General features: G+C 32.6%; 2 protein-coding genes across 2 annotated transcripts; both read right to left on the reverse strand.

Annotated features, from left to right (window-relative positions):
• Nucleotides 1-2396: 2396 nt before the first annotated feature.
• LOC140049865 (acid-sensing ion channel 1-like) lies at nt 2397-9639 on the reverse strand. Its single transcript, XM_072094816.1, has 8 exons — nt 9408-9639; nt 6978-7482; nt 6320-6418; nt 6024-6171; nt 5497-5553; nt 4115-4268; nt 3608-3699; nt 2397-3369 (listed from the first exon to the last, which is right to left on the reverse strand). Exons 1-8 carry the CDS (start codon nt 9584-9586, stop codon nt 3242-3244), a joined length of 1362 nt encoding a protein of 453 aa, XP_071950917.1. The 5' UTR covers nt 9587-9639; the 3' UTR covers nt 2397-3241.
• Nucleotides 9640-10889: 1250 nt separating this feature from the next.
• LOC140049866 (acid-sensing ion channel 1-like) lies at nt 10890-16531 on the reverse strand. Its single transcript, XM_072094817.1, has 8 exons — nt 16293-16531; nt 14977-15481; nt 14380-14478; nt 14123-14249; nt 13567-13623; nt 13284-13437; nt 12345-12436; nt 10890-12153 (listed from the first exon to the last, which is right to left on the reverse strand). Exons 1-8 carry the CDS (start codon nt 16469-16471, stop codon nt 11999-12001), a joined length of 1368 nt encoding a protein of 455 aa, XP_071950918.1. The 5' UTR covers nt 16472-16531; the 3' UTR covers nt 10890-11998.
• Nucleotides 16532-17083: the final 552 nt, after the last annotated feature.

Here is a 17083-nt window from a genome sequence, read left to right on the forward strand (position 1 = left end):
ACCCAAAGGCAATTTACTGAAATGCTGTGGGTATCAGTGGCTGGATCTCAATGGAGAAGTTCAACACTTCTAGCCCTCTATATATACATATCGAGGTTTGTATTTTCAATTCTTTTATAATTATAAAAGAATTTACCTTTTGATCATCGAATAAAATATGCAGTTTTTACTGAGAAAATAAGACACATTTTTCTGTCGAGTCTTTCTTTCGACAAACTGCGGAAAATGTTTAAAATGATGAATAGAGAAATTTACTTTATCCTTTAAATACACAAGCGTCTTAGACGCGAGAATAAAGATGATTTAAAGATGATTTAAAGATGATTTAAATTACTAAATCACATTTAGTTTAATAGCCGCTGCAGTGATGTTTTGATATTCAGTAATAAAACAAAGGCCTCCGAGGCCCTACCATGAAGTAAAAATAGAATCTTACATGGTTGCAGAATCGTGTAGGACTACCTACCTTCTGGCAGCCCAGATTGATTTCCTTCCGACGTAACGTATTCCGTGGAGACGTCTCGCCAGCAAACGTACATACTTCATCCGTCAAGCTGGATTTTTTACGTTGTTTTCCACCATTGGAATCTGTTTTGCTAATCGTAAACATTGGATAAACTTTGCCGTTTTCATTCATAACGTAGGCTAATTATACGTTAGTGAATATTGCCTTGGTATTTTAAATCCGTAACAATCAGAAGACAAAACAAATCTGATGATTAAGGTGTTGAGCTCGTCAACATAAATGGTTGATTCGCAATTCTAATCAATCGATCTTTTAGAATAAAATCTAATTTGTACATTAATGGCATATTATTACCGAGTTACAGCAACAAATAAAGTGTAATATACTGTAATATCATGGTAATATGTATTTTTAGTGTGGTCGTGTGCCCATGATGGAAAAATCGTGTTGTCCGAAAATGGTAACTACAGTCAATATGGTAGCAGCTTTTCATATTTTTGACAGAAAGTTTACTTCCAGTAACGCTTCATTGCTTCCGAAAGGTCATGGTGTGTCTACAAAAAATGGCCTAAGACAACTTAGGCGTGTTTACGGCTTTCGCTCTCTGCCGGTAAAATCAATTATTGCAGGCGATGATTGTACACACTGCATAGTCCGTGGGAGGTCTTTTGTTATCCATTGGGAAGCTTTCTAACATATAGACTATGTTATGCAATAAATCTGCTCACAGCACTCACTTGCACTCTGCAATTTCTATCTTAGTATTAACATAGTTATATATTTGCTTTTGTATTTTGTACTTATCCGGTCTTCTTTATTTAATAACTGTACTGTGTAATCAGGTTTCACGATTATGTTTAATTCATACTTTTAACTCTTGTAGGCCTAAGGAAGACAATCAAAATGTATTAGGCCTATTTGTACATTATAACTTTTGCCTCTTATCAAAACTCAATTTCAATTCATTGTTGTTTCACGCATGACCAGTTATGAAGTTTGGACGTCATAATATTAATATTAACGCGCGCATTGAATCAAACACTACTGTAGATAAGAAATCATAGATTGGTGTTTTTTAATACTTATAGTCTGAGTATTTGAATAGCAAGCTCTGATGAGCGACAATAATTGATAGTTATTGGTTATTGATTGATGAAGTAGTTGGAATTTAATTTGAAATCACTGCTGTTACTTGTATTATAAATAATACTAAATTTAGGGAGTCTTTAGGTATAATAATTAGTCAAACACTTACTTTTTTCTACTGGTTTTGGTTATATGGTTACAACAATATGTTAATAGTAAAGGTTTATTTTTGAGAGAATTTAAGTTGCGATTATGTGATATTGAAAAACAAAAATGCATTCAAAAATTTAGTTCACATAATAAGTTAAGGCTCTTTTCTCTTTATAAAAAAGAAATATGTTTAAGTTATTACTTGACCAACATCAATAATTTTAAACTAAGAAGTTACGTTTAGGGATATTATAGCTAGAAATTGAAAAGGGCAGATGGGAGGGTGTAGAAAGGTATAAGAGAACGTGTAAATTATGTAAAAAGAACATTATTGAGGATGAATATCATTTTATTCTGCAATTTTATAATGATTTAAGAAAAAGTTTTATTCCAAGATTTATTCGTGCTTTTCCTTCTATTAATAAGCTATGTTTATTACTTTCCAACACAAATTTTACTTAAAATTTAGGAAAATACGTCTACTTTGCTTTTGAAAGAAGAAATCATTATCTTAAGTTATAGTTATTTTTTATTTGTTTGTACTGTATTAGGGCCAAAGGCCAATATACATTGAACTAATAAATTCCCTGAAAAGGGAAAGAAGAATTAGATTCTATTATACTGTAATAATAAAAACACCATGCATAACAAAAAATAATCATCGTAGAACATACATTTTAAACTATTAAACGCTATACAAATTAATGCTTGGTTCTTTAAAAAATAAGGTAACGTTTGAAGACAGAGCCGGTCGCATATTATAGAGTAGACTAAGTTTGAGCTTTTCGAAACTTTTCACACTTTGGTAGATTTTTTCTTTATTTTATTTACACATTATTTATTTTCTGTATTTCATTTATCATTATCATTGAGTGGTTTACGATTTCAATATACAATAGCTACTTGGGCGTTTTAACACAAACGCAATTTCACCTGTAACCAACGCAGAAAAGCGTCTCATTTTTTGAGTGGTAACCAACACAACTAAATGGACGTAAAAAACAAAACAAAAACGCAATTTCACCTGAACTAACGCAGTAAAACGCATTTCATTTCTTGAATGGTAACCAACACAGCTAAAGGGACGTAAACAACAAAACGCAATTTCACCTGTAACCAACGCAGCATAAACGTATTTAATGTTTTCCAACACAGCTACAGGGACGTAAAAAACAATACGAAATTTCACCTGAACTAACGCGCACGCAGCAACAAAAAGCGTATCTTTTCTTGAGTGGTAACCAACACAGCTACAGGGACGTAAAATACAAACAAAAACGCAATTTCACCTGAACAAACGCAGCAAAAACGCGTCACATTTGTTCTTGCAACAAACAACTGTTGATGCAGAAAAAGAAATTGTATTTACATTAGGCCTACTTGTTCATATCACTATTTAATAAATTGTTGAATAATGTAGCCGCACTTCTGTGTTGTAGTAAAACCAAGTATATTTACGTGATATCACTTAGGTCTCTCTTTACTTAATGTAAACACTAACGTACACGTATGAATGCTTATACATGCTTTTCAAATCGACTAGTTTTTTTTATTGACTTTCTTTTTCATCAAACGCTGTAAAGCTGTGGCAATAATAAAGTCCAACAATTCAATAACAGTAATCAAACTCATTCCACATATTAAACCCATGTTTCCGCCAATTTCAGCTGTAAAATAAGAACCTTTTTTGATTATATCTTACACGCAAACAAGATGCTTATAAAGATATGCCTATCTATCGGTACGTCTAGTAGTAGTTACACGCCTGGTGTTTAGAGTGCTTCGTATTGCAAACTGCATCTACTTTAGTCTTTGATTGCAGTGTTCAATTCTGTTCTATAACAATTAGTATTGTTATTATTAAATTGTAGGCCTAATAAATAGCAATAATTGTGATCAACTTACAAAGCAACTGTGTGGCAGAGTATGACGGGACGAGTTCAACAACGGTCATGTCCAAATCTTCAAATGATATGCTAACTTGAAGAATGTTTTCCCTGAAATATACACAATATCGTAGGCTAGTGCTATAGATAAATTCTGTGAGACTACAAAAAGATGAATAACTTGTTTTCCTTTGTTCTAACGTTAAGATACGGGTTGTTTTGTCAATTTACGCTAGCGCAACGCAAACGCGGGTAACTAAAACTTGGTTCTCACTAGCGACTAAACGTAACGCAACCCACGCAACGTAAGAAAATGCCATTTCAATAATTGTGTTTTCCACCACCTGCGTGAAATCAAACCTGCGATGTTTGCAGCACTATACGTCGTCGGTTTCCACTTACGCAATACAGCACTTTGCGTCAATGCGTCGTTGCGTTGCGTCGCTAGTGGGAACCACGCTTAATGATGTAAATTGCGCAAAATATGACTTCGACGCCCTAGTGTGAACCACTCTTAATCATTTACCTTACGTATTCTTTGGTATATCCATAATCGTTTTCAAATAATTGTATCATCGCTGGATCCGGCCATAAGGTGCTGGATGTACGTGAATCATATGTCAGCTGACCACATGCTACTGGACAATCGCATGAAACATTTTCATCAGTAACAAAACGGTCTGAAGTGAAAGTATTTATAGTTTTAAAAAAGTTCAACATTTCTAAAAGTTACACTTTTTGAATGGTCAAAGAGCAGTACATTTTTGCACATCCCTGTTGGTGTAGAATAGATTTTACCGAAATAAAATTGCAGAAACATTTGAATTAAAAAACAACAGCATTTGTACATGTACAAGAAATACATGTTGGAAACCATAACATTTGTGTGTCGGTAGAAGCAAAAAAACATTCCCTTACTAAAGCTTGGTTCCCACTAGAACGTAACGCAAGGACGTAAACGCAACGCAAGCGTTTTAACCAATGACAAGCGAAGTTATAGACAGTTAGCAATCACAAGCGAAAAGGCCATGCCATCGCCTGTGATTGGTCAATTCACTTGCGTTGCGTTACGTCCTTGCGTTGCGTCACTAGTGGGAACCACGCTTAATGCTTGGTTGCCGCAACGCAGGAACGTAAGCGCAACGCAAATGATTTGACCAATCAGGAACGATGGATTCATTCATTCATTCAATTCACATTTATTTACTCATCGTTTATAAATACAGTTTCATAGCATAAATGATGGCAAGGATCCTGCATAGAGAAGTTTACACTTCTGTTTTCGCAGGACCCTTTTACATAAAAAACATAAAACAATAAACACAACATAATAGATACAAAAAAAAAAAAAAAAAAAAAAAAAAAAAACATTTCCTATATACATTTTAGAGTTGTTCATCATCAAAAAGCGATACTCTTTTTCTAACATGATTATTTATACATTTTGTCTTAAAAAAGAAGATATTCAGTTTATTACTTCCAGTACATGTGGATTCTTTCTATATATATTATAGCAAAAATATGAATACATATAATATAAAACAGGCTATGTGCGATTACTCGCATGTCGTTGACCAACTCTCTTGCAGTGAGTCTACGTCCTTGCGTTGCGTATCTATAAGTGGGAGCCAAGTTTTACAGAGTCTAAAGCTGTCTACACTATCAAACTTTATGTCTCATCACTACCATATTTTGGCATATAACTACCATATTTGAGTACATCACACTTTTTTGTCAAACTAGTTTGATAGTGTAACCTAAATGCGGATAACCTAACTAAGTCCACAATGCTTCATTTGAATTATGAATACGTAGGTTTATTCTTCATCAGTTTTTACCGTCAAGCATTAAGTAGATCAGGAAAGACTCAAATATTTTTCTTTTTTTAAATAGATAGACATAACTTACTGTAAGCCGGATCACCACAAGTAATGGTCTGTATAACAGTACATTCTGGAACATCACCTAAATGTAACAAAAAAAATCAATGTTAAAAAGTTGAAATTTGTGAAAAAAACAAATACAAAACTAATTTGATCTCTTTGTTTTGAAAGGGTCTACAAATTCGGAATATTATGGCCACTGATCACCACCGAAAAACAACAAGATGAACTGTCTGTATTAAAAAAAATTGATTGAAAGAATAAAGCAAATATGTTTCTTGTTTTTTTCTCTTTATGTGCATTGCGCATGCTCAGTTGGTAATCTAAAAATCTAATAGATTCTTGAAAATGGAGGGAGTTTGAAACATTGCGGATTGTGAAAACCTATCATTTATCTTGATCTATGGAAAATGGACCACCATAGAATGCAATCTTCGTCGATATTAAATTGAAATTAAACTACGTATCTTATAGATGATACAAAAAGTTAAGTAAGTTTTTTCAAGCTACTTTATTATACAAACTTCATTATTTAAAACGTTCTATACGAACCCATCGTATTGGACAGTCTACAACCACATTTTTCAGTGACGTAATCAAATCGACATTCCTCAATACAAAGAGCTTTGGTATAGGTGTCTGTGTATTTAAGCGTTTTCCCAGTGCACTTTGATGAGTAAGGGTCTGGTAAAGACTTAGTCTAGCATGAAAATAACAATTAGTATATTTTCCATTTGGTTAAACGATATGTATGTTATAGTAGACGATAGTATAATAAACGACACATTTAATTTCTATATTTTATACAATTATACTATTATATTTTGTAAAGGTTAAATACTACTTACCTCGACTCCTTTTAAAGCAATCTCTGTATGAAAACCAGGAGATACTGAAAATCCAAACGACTTTACAAGAGGAAGTTCATCTGAAGAATGTATCATCATCTGGAGGGAAAGATTAGATTATTCAATTCAAATAGACATGAGTTAGTAGTTCTTTTTGAAAAACTAAAAACCTGCTTGACAGTTTTTCTGTCATGCTCGGACAGCTTCCTCATCAAAATAGAGATATTTCATTTTTTCATTCTGTTATACATTCTTTGTTAAATGTTTGCTATGTATTGTGATTTACTGATCTGCATTGATGATGGTGATGTTGATGATGATGATGATGATGAAGACGACGACGACGACAATCAAGTTGAAAGAAAGCGTAAACTATTTTAAAGGCGGTCTAACAATTTTAAAACATTATGTTGCGTATACTGAAATGCATTGGCTTCCGAAAGCGTTTCACTAAACTTAAATAGAAGCCTACAAGTGAACTTATCAAACTTAACCGTGGTTTCCACTAGAGACGCGGCGCAAAAATGACGCAGACAAAATGACAGTTTGAAAAATGCATCGCTTGTGATTGGTCAAATCAATAACGTTGCATTACGTTCTCTAATGGAAACGAAACCTTAGGGATAAATGTAGGTGATGATAAAATGAATTGGCGTACCTTAATTCCTTTAATGCCTTTTTCATGACCAGTATGATCTGTATCATTGATATTAATCTGCAGGAATAGAGAACTTGAGACGCCAGCATGCGATACATTACGCGTCGTCTTAAACGTGTAACACACCCCAAAGTCAATTAAAGTTGTTGTAAAGTTTTCTGGTCCACAATCTTCTAAACTCATCCATGTACACTCCGTAAGGAGATCCTCAATAGAGTGACTTGCTCTTAGGTAAAGCTCTGTAAGGTTCCAATCGTTTATAGTAGAAAAATTTTCAAATTCTCCACTGTAGAATGAGCGAATGAACCTCAATTCTTCGTCGGATACCTGCGACTGACGTAACTGGTTGTAGTTGCAGAATGTAACGGCTGGAAACGCGATTTCATCGTAGTGAGCAATGGATATCTTCGTTGCAACTGGGTAAGACCTGTAGTTGTCAAGGGACTCTTTCAATATGATAACGAGAGATGTTAATGCTATGAAAACCAGAACACACCAAATATATCTGTAATAGTATAAATAGAAAAAAAACAATATATAAACATATAAACAATTCTATCAATAATTATTAATCAGCAAATAAAATATGCAGACAGTTTTTATTGTGGTAAAAGACGAAACTTGTATTTTCGATAAACTCGGCACTGTGTTAAAAGTTTTAACTGGAGAAGTTAAAAATAATCATTAATCAAGGATATGACATTGTCCATGAAAATATGATTAACAAAAACAAAGCGGACATTTTCAAAATGTTAAGGCTACCTCTTTGGAGAACATGAAACATATCTATATTGTACTAATAAATTATTTTATTCCATTAAGATATATTAAAAGGCATATTTCAACATAATTATTATTTTTTAATGTGGACACTGGAAAAACATTTAAACTAAACATAAAGTCAAATAATACAATGTATATAGTAGGCCTATTTGAAATATTGTGACATTACTTGCACACGAATTTCTAAATGGAACAAGGTATTGACCAGATTAAAAAAAAAATTAAAACACTACCATTCGAATCTACACAAATACCGAATATCTTTAATTGCCACCCAAACCCACTTTCTTTTAAAAGACAACTTTTTTTGTATTGATTGATTTATGTTTTTATTCATTTATTTATCAGAGTCACACAGTATAACAATACCGGTACAGTATACAATTTAAAACTTTTTTTTTAAATGACTCGAGTTAAATGGATATTTCAAAAAATAAAATACTTAATTCCAATTTTGTTTTTGTATTAATATAAATATGAAATAAAAATAATAATAATTATAATAGCAATCAGAAACTCCCCGTCAACTTAAAAAATGTTGTATTAATATAAATATGAAATTAAAATAATAATAATTCCAATAGCAATCAGAAACTTCCCGTCAACTTAAAAAAAGTTGTATTAATATAAATATGAAATTAAAACAATAATAATATAATAGCAATCAGAAACTCCCCGTCACCTTCAACAATTTCTTTATATAAAATTAACCACATTCACAACTAAAGCACATCTACCAAACAAATTTTAACTAAAACCATCACTTTACAACCAGAAACTCGACTGTACCAATGCAATCTAACTGCCTTGATTCTACATACCAGTGGTTCCAAATGCGGAATCTGATTGACACGTTCACAATTATGCAAAATGTATATATAAATATTGCTTGTAGATTTACAGATCAACATTATTTTTTGCTGGTAGAACTAAGTTTGAAGCTTACTTTCTCCGGCACAAAAATAATTGCTTTCTTTATTAATTTACCAAATGTGTGTATCACCTTTTGTGAAATAAATTGAATTTTAAATTACAATTTTATTTCATGTTTTCCTTTTGTCGAACAAACGCTGAAATTTATTTTGACGAATTCATTCATTCATTTCAAAATTTCACCAGGAATTAACAATACCTTCTTCCACAAAATGGTTCAATCTAAACTATCAATTTGCACCAAATGATTAAATATCCACCATAATTGTAGTTTGCCTAATCACATAAAGTGTCAAACTAAAATTGGAAATTTTAAAAAAGAAGTACAAAAACTATTAATTAATAAATGCTCACTCATGTAGAGTTTACTTTTCATTTCTATTTGATAGTTGTACTTTTATTGTTTTATTTGCTAATTAGATATTATTTAAAGGGTAATGTGTTTAAGAGCTTCGGTTTGTTGCATAACCCATTTTGTAACAAATACCATGTTTTCCGTTCATTATGATTATTTAGATTACACTTATAACAATATTGTTGTAAAAGAAATACTGTATATATATGCTGGTGATACAAAATAAATGGTACGTCTAGTACCGCGAAAAACAATAATAGTAATAATAATAATAGGTTCTAACAGACAAGATAACTGAGGCCCAATCACAAATAAAAAATATAGAAGCATGTTCAATGGTTATATAATCATTTACCTACCTTCTGACAGCCCAGGTTGATTTGTTTCCGACGTAACGTATCCCGTGAAGAGACGTCTCGCCCGCAAACGTACATACTTCATCCGTTAGGCTGGATTTTTCATATTGTTTTTCTCCAAGTGTATTCGTTGTCTCCCGACTGCTAATCGTAGACATCGGATATACTTTCTTATCGTCCATCCTTCATTCATGTACGCCTAATAATACGTTTTAAAAACACCTTGGTATATCTTAAATCCGTGGCAATCAGTCAGATGACAAGCCTACTCTGTTGATTAACAATTCTATACTATCGATTTCTCAGTAAATTTATACTTTGGAAGTCTCATGATTTCTACATTGACGTATTATTATGAATATTTACCTTACAATAGAATCGTTAATCCATAAATTCACTTAAAGGAAATTGTCAGTAAATCGCGCGTAATTTATAAATGCTTTATTCAATGATATTGACAGTGGGTACATACTTTGGTGCTAATTGTTTATCCCCTATTGATGATGCAGTTTACTTATTAAATTGAGTTCGATAATTAGTTTAATTTGCAATTAAAACAAACTTAGGTTAAACCATTTGTCCAAATAGTGATGTTTTCTGTTGTATACACAGAAGAAAAACTCTAGAAACAGTCTATGGCATGGAAATCAACACGGAAAAACCCCCAAAAAAGCATGACCAAACAAGAGTGATGGTTTTACCAACAGCATCAAAGTGAAAATCACACTCTACAAGCACTCACAGGTTTTAAATACATTGGAAGAGCCATTATGAGAAATGATAAAGAAAGGAAGTGTTAGCAAGAATATAGCGCAAGCTACATCAGCGCTAACAAAGCTAAAGAAAATATGGAGCAATAAGAAAATTAAACATAAGCATACAATTAGGCTACTCCGTGCGCTCTTTAGTTACATTAATCTTTCTATAATACTTGTGTGAAACACAGCCGAACTAGAGAGAAAAACCGAAGCCTTTGAGATGAGATGCTACATGAAGATTTTGGGTATCACATACAAACACCGAATAACAAATGAAGAAGTCTGAAGCAGAGTAAGAGCAGCCATTGGAACAGATGATATTCTGTCCATTGTCAAAGGTGAGATGCTACGGCCACATTATGAGATCATCCGAACAAAAATGCAAGGAACTATACAAAGTGGGAGGAAACGAGGAAGAACAAAGAAACACAAGAAAGACAACATCAAAGAAGAATGGACAAAGGTCAAAGTAAAGTTTGAAAAAACACATATGGTTGGACGGCTTATGCTGAAATATCCCCGCATACAATAATACAAGTTACAGATACAATGCAACTTTTCTATTTAAAAAATAATGATGAAATAAAGGTTGAGGTTGACAGTATACAAGCAAACTTTATAGGCATAACAATTACTTTTATTAATATCAATAATTACTTTTATTAATATCAATAATTCAAATCATCAAACAATATAAATCAATTAATTACAAAATATTAAACCACTTTACACCTTAAAAATACTGGGATTTTTTTTATTGGTCATACTAATCTACGCTCGGTAAGGTCCGATAAGCCCGGTAAGGTCCGGCGTTAGGTTCAGTAGGAACCTTTATCGCCCGGTAAGGTTTTACGATGCAAAATGATGTCAAGCAAATTATATTAACATGCTTTAGGGGTAAATTTAACTTAATGATATATTTTTCTTTCTAGAAACAAGTTAAAATCAGTAAAAATATTGTAACTTTTCAACGCGTCAACAACAAAACATCACTTATTACAGAGGGCGTTCTTCAGTTTCAAAATAAACCTAATCAGTATTTTTTACATTAAAAATGTTGGGCCTATAAAACGTACAATTAAATATCACATAGAACTTTATACTTTTACATACAAGTTGCCGGACAGTTCGCCACCTGTAGCCTATCGAAGAAACAAGAACTTTCTACATTTTTGGGGAAGTGTAAGCATTCAAAAGTTCGTAGATTTTCTCATCTTAACTGTATACACATTTAGTTATTTTCTACATTCATGTCACTATCGTTTGGTGATTTACAACATACAATTTCAGCAAACATTACTGTATGTAGCTGCTGAGACGTACAAACGAAAACGCATTCACCGTGCAACCAACAAAGAAACGCGTTTCATTTCATTGATTTCCAACACACACTAGCTGCTGGGATGCAATTTCACCTGAAACTAACGCAGAAACGCGTCCCATGTCTTGAGTGGCTATAGTACTAGATATAAAAACATAACCAGAATAACTCAATTTCTGGTTTGATTAACGAAACTTCTGGTGTGGTTAACGCAAACGCTATGTTTTATATATAGACTATCATTCTAAATATAGCTCACTGTTGCAATTAGACCACAATACGAACCATTTCAGAAATTCAGTAATTGTTTTTTCATTGTTTTATTTTATAGAAATATTGATATTGTACTACGTATCAGTATACCCGTGTCCATATTATAGCAAAAATAATATGTTGAATAATGTAACAGCTATTTGTCGTAGTGTAAGCAGTTTTATTTACATGAAAGCAATTGTAATCAACGTACACAGTCATTCACTGATTGCGTTATTGCACATCGACTACTGCTTTTTTTTTCATTTACTCTGATCGATTGTGCGCGTTTTAGTGAGTCTAAGCTCTTTCTTTTTCATCAAACGCTGTAGAATTAAGACAATTAAAAAGTCCAGCAATTCAACAATAGTAATCAAACTCATTCCACATATTAAACCCATGTTTCCACCAAGTTCGGCTGTAAGTAAGAACATGCATTTTATTTATAAGAAAACACAATCAAGACAATTAAATAAAGATAGGCCTATCGATGTAGTTAGCAAACTATTTTCAAGAGTGTTTGATTGCAGTGTCCTATTCTACCTAACTATAAGTTATTCTTTTACCAATATTTTATCAAAATTGTATATGCCGTTAACATTTACTTACAAAATAACTGTGTCACAGAGTATGACGGGACGAGTTCAACAACGGTCATGTCCAAATCTTCAAATGATATGCTAACTTGAAGAATGTTTTCCCTGAAAATACACAATATCACAGTATCTGCAGTTATACATATTGAATGTTTATGAGTGTTATGGTACAAATAATGGCATGAGGTGAATGATGAAAGGTTATATAATAACGAAGCGACAGTCGAGTTGATATATTAACCTTTCATCATTCACCAAATGCCATTATTTGTACAATTACACGAATATAACACATTCATTATTAGTTTTTTATAACATCTAAATAGATTCCTGTCATTTGAATCAAATAGAAGGTAGGTCTAGGCCTACATTGGTTCACATTGATTAAAATAGTAACATTTGGTTTTTAATAATTATATTAAATATTATTATTTACATGGATTTTATAAATGTACCTACTGTGTGAGTGTGTGTTAATTATGTAAAAAACGATCTATAGTTAATTTAAATGCATTTAATCTAAATTGGTACATATATCTTTCCAAAAATGTACTTCCATCGCTAAACCAGTCATAACAATAACATTGGCTGGCGACGAAAGTACAAAATAGGTGGCGCTGTTGTATTTCAAAAGCAATAGAATAAAAAAAAATATTTTCCAAACACAGATTTTTTTTTTCGTACGATCGTTTAATAGTGCGTACTATTGCACGGCATGTGACCCACAATCGTCCAATTAAATGACAGGAACTTATTTAGGTGTTGTAATAAGAGTTCCTAATTAACTTAATAGTTGCGCTTGCGCCAGCCCATCTTGCACACAAAGACAAACGCCGTCTCTTAAGTACTCATTTATTGCACTCTTCTCTTTTGACCGGCCGTCTAATCTAATTAAGTTAAGTTAGCACGTCATTGTGCCCCACGTCTGATCCTGTCGGCCATACTAGCTTACCTTACGTATTCTTTTGTATAGCCATAATTATTTTCAAATAATTGTATCATCGCTGGATCCGGCCATATTGTAGCGGATGTACGTGGTTGATATGACAGTTGGTCACATGCTACTGGACAATCACATGACACATTTCTATCACTAACAAAACGATCTGAAGTAAAAGTATTTACAGTTTGAAATTAAACTAAAATAACAATATTTGAAACGTTCTCAAAAAATGCCTGGTTTTCCTTAATACGCGAATCTATCCGTTAGTTAGTTAAGTTGATGTTAAACTTACTATAATAATCAAAACCACAATTGATGGATTGTAGAACAGTACAATCTGGAGCATCACCTAAAAAGAAACAAAAATCAATCAATAGAGCCTACTATCTGTCACTAGATAAAACTTAAATGACTATCGCAAGTCAGTTAGATACTAGTCTAGGAGGGCGTATCTAGTGAAAGTATTACTATCCGTCTGGTCTAACCGCGACTGATTTATAGCTGTTTCAAATTTGCATGTTCAATGGTAGTGTTAAGGATGATAGTATTCCATAATAGGCTAAATTGAGTTAAACAAATTTTGAAATATTGTGGAGTGACGTAAAATTTATAATGTTGTCTATGGAGATTGAACATTTTTCAGTATAATATCGATGATATTGTTATTTTTAGATTCGAAAACTTTTCTCGGTTTCACAATAGTCACCAACCCTGCTTTGCGAGTTACAACACTCTCAAATTGTCACTGAAAGCTGAACGTGCATGTTAAATATAATGTTATATCAAGCTACATATACGTTTTAAAGTTTTATACGTTCTATACTAACCCATCGTATTGGATAATTTACATCCACATTTTTCACTGACGTAATCAAATCTGCACTCCTCAATACAAAGAGCTTTAGTATAGGTTCCTGTGTATTGAAGACCTTTCTCTGTACAGTTTGATGAGTATGGGTGTGGTAAAGACTTAGTCTAGAATAAAACAAGAAATATTTTTCTAATGCTATGTTTTGTATGCCAATATAAAATACCTATTATTTAATTACTTTATTTTATAGGCCTAAAATATTTCGTATTAAGTATGAAGTTGCATTAGGCTTACCTGAGCTCCCTTTAAAGCAATCTCTGTGTGAAAACCAGGGGATACTGAAAATCCAAACGATTTTATAAGAGGTCGTTCATCCGAAGGATGTATCAACATCTAAAAGTAAAAAAAGTTTGGCAACTTATGAAAATGTGAAATGAAGATGCATTAACTTGTACTGCTGTACAAAGTACCGACAATAAGTTATTTTCATTCAGAATCACAACAATGATAGAATGCTTGCTAACAAGAAGGCCTACATAAATAAACTAATCCACCGGTATCAGCAATGAACCATGGAAATCATGTCTACACTGATTTTATACCGTTATAATTACGTCATCGTTATCAATTAATCATGCATAACGATGAGTAACTAGCGCCATCACACTATTATGAATGTTCGCAAGAGTGCTCCAAAGTCAATCTTACTTAAATACATTTTTACTTATATCTAACTTGCTTGTAACAGAATGTACTCAATGTAATTGCCGTCCAACAAATTAGAAGATAATGGAGAAAGGACAGATGAAATATAGATAAATTGGATGTAAAATAGAGTACTAAAAACCAATGTTCCAAAACCAGTAACAGATACGTGAAATAGTAAAATACCTTAATTCCTTTAATGCCTTGTTCATGACCAGTATTTTCTGTATCATTGATATTAATCTGCAAGAACAGAGAACTTGAGACGCCAGCATACGAAACATTACGCGTCGTCTTAAACGTGTAACACACCTCAAAATCAACGAAATGGGTTGTAAAGTTTTCTGGCCCACAATCCTCTAAACTCATCCATGTACAATTCGTAAGTAGATCATCGATAGAGTGACTTGCTCTTAGGAAAAGCTCTGTAATGTTCCAATCGTTTATAGTAGAATAATTAGCAACATCTCCAATGTGGTATGCGTTAATGAACTCGAATTCTTCGTCTGTTACCTGCGATTTACGTAACTGGTTGTAGTTGCAGAATGTAACGGCGGGAAACGCGATTTCGTCGTAGTGAGCAATGGATATCTTCGTTGCAATTGGGTAAGACCTGTAGTTTACAATGGACTCTTTCAATATGACAACGAGAGAGGCTAGCGCTATGAAAACCAGAGAACACCAAATTAACCTGTAAAAGTATATTATAATTAGAAAATCACGTCACGAAATATATAAACTAGGCCTAGCATCATGTGAAATGTGCAAATACAATATATTTAAACATATATCTTCTAATACAATTATTAAATAAAGATTGTATCAATCATCAGCGAACAAAAAAGGCGGACAGTTTTTTTACTGGGAAAATGAGACTGATGCTAATGTTTCAAAATAGAGGAATCCATTTTATCCTTTAAAGCAGCTTTAAACAAACTCTGAAAATACCTAATTAGATCGACAATAGGGCCTACTCAGTACTAATTATCTTATCCATTGTAATGGAACCAGACGAATTAATTCAGGTTTTTTAAGGTAAAGTTAGGTTGGGAAATAAAATAATGATTAAAGATATAATACAGAATATGCCTATTGAGATATTTAGGCCCTTCAACACTAGTTTCCATGGTTAGATAGGTCATTATTAGTATAATAATAACAATAAGTCCTTTTTAACAGAATACATGATTGAATGAATATTGGTGGTGATCAACAATATTTAAAACAATATTTTTGTCTAGGCTGGGGAAATAAGATTATTAAAATATAATAAAGAATATGCCTATTGGGATATTTAGGTACTTCAACACTAGTTTCCATGGTTAGACAGATTCGTATTACACAAGTCATTTTTAACATAAAATACATGATTGTATAGTGGTGGTGAAGGCAAAATATATCAAATGATATAAAGCAGTGAAAACCACAACCCACTATAGTACTATATAAAATGTATACTATATGTTACTATGTTACTATATAAAATGTAACCGTTTACCCACCTTCTGGCAGCGCAGATTGATTTGTTTCCGACGTACCGTATTCCGTGAAGCGTTGTCTCGCCCGTAAACGTACACACTTCATCAGTTAAGCTGGATTTTTCAAGCTGTTTTCCATCATTCGAATCCGTTGTCTCTCGACTAATCGTAAACATCGGATAAACTTTACCATTTTCATTCATAATCAAGCATTAATGGCGAATAATACCTTAGTGTATCTTACATCCGTACCAATCAATCAGATGACAAAGCAACTCTGCTGATTAAGGTGCGGAACTCGGTAAACATTAAATGGTTGATTCCCAATTGCCGAACTCTCAGAATAAAAATTACACTGTATGGACTCACGATTTCTACATCGACAACAATGTATTATCACCGATGTACAGGATAATGTAAAGTTTAATATAATGTGATCTAAAGCACCCGTGTATTCATAATAGCAAAATTGTGGCCGAAGATGTAACTACAATCAATGATTTAATGACTGCTATATTGTTATAACTGACCTTGTCTGCATTTAATATGTGTATGTATAATCTGCGCTTATCTATTCAATCTGTACTTTTTACTTTTGTAAAGAATACAATTGTAATTTATGATTTTTACATTATAGATTTTTCTGTTTATTAAAACTCAATTACTGTTACTCAATCACAGCTCAATGTTCACGCATGAACAGTTATGAAGTGAGGACGTCATAATATTATATTCATATTAACGCGCGCGTTGAATCGAACGATACTGTCTCTTGATAATATAAGAGGTCATTAGATTAGTTTTTTTTAATAATA

Source organism: Antedon mediterranea, chromosome 5, assembly GCF_964355755.1.
Source record: "Antedon mediterranea chromosome 5, ecAntMedi1.1, whole genome shotgun sequence".
NCBI lineage: Eukaryota > Metazoa > Echinodermata > Crinoidea > Comatulida > Antedonidae > Antedon > Antedon mediterranea.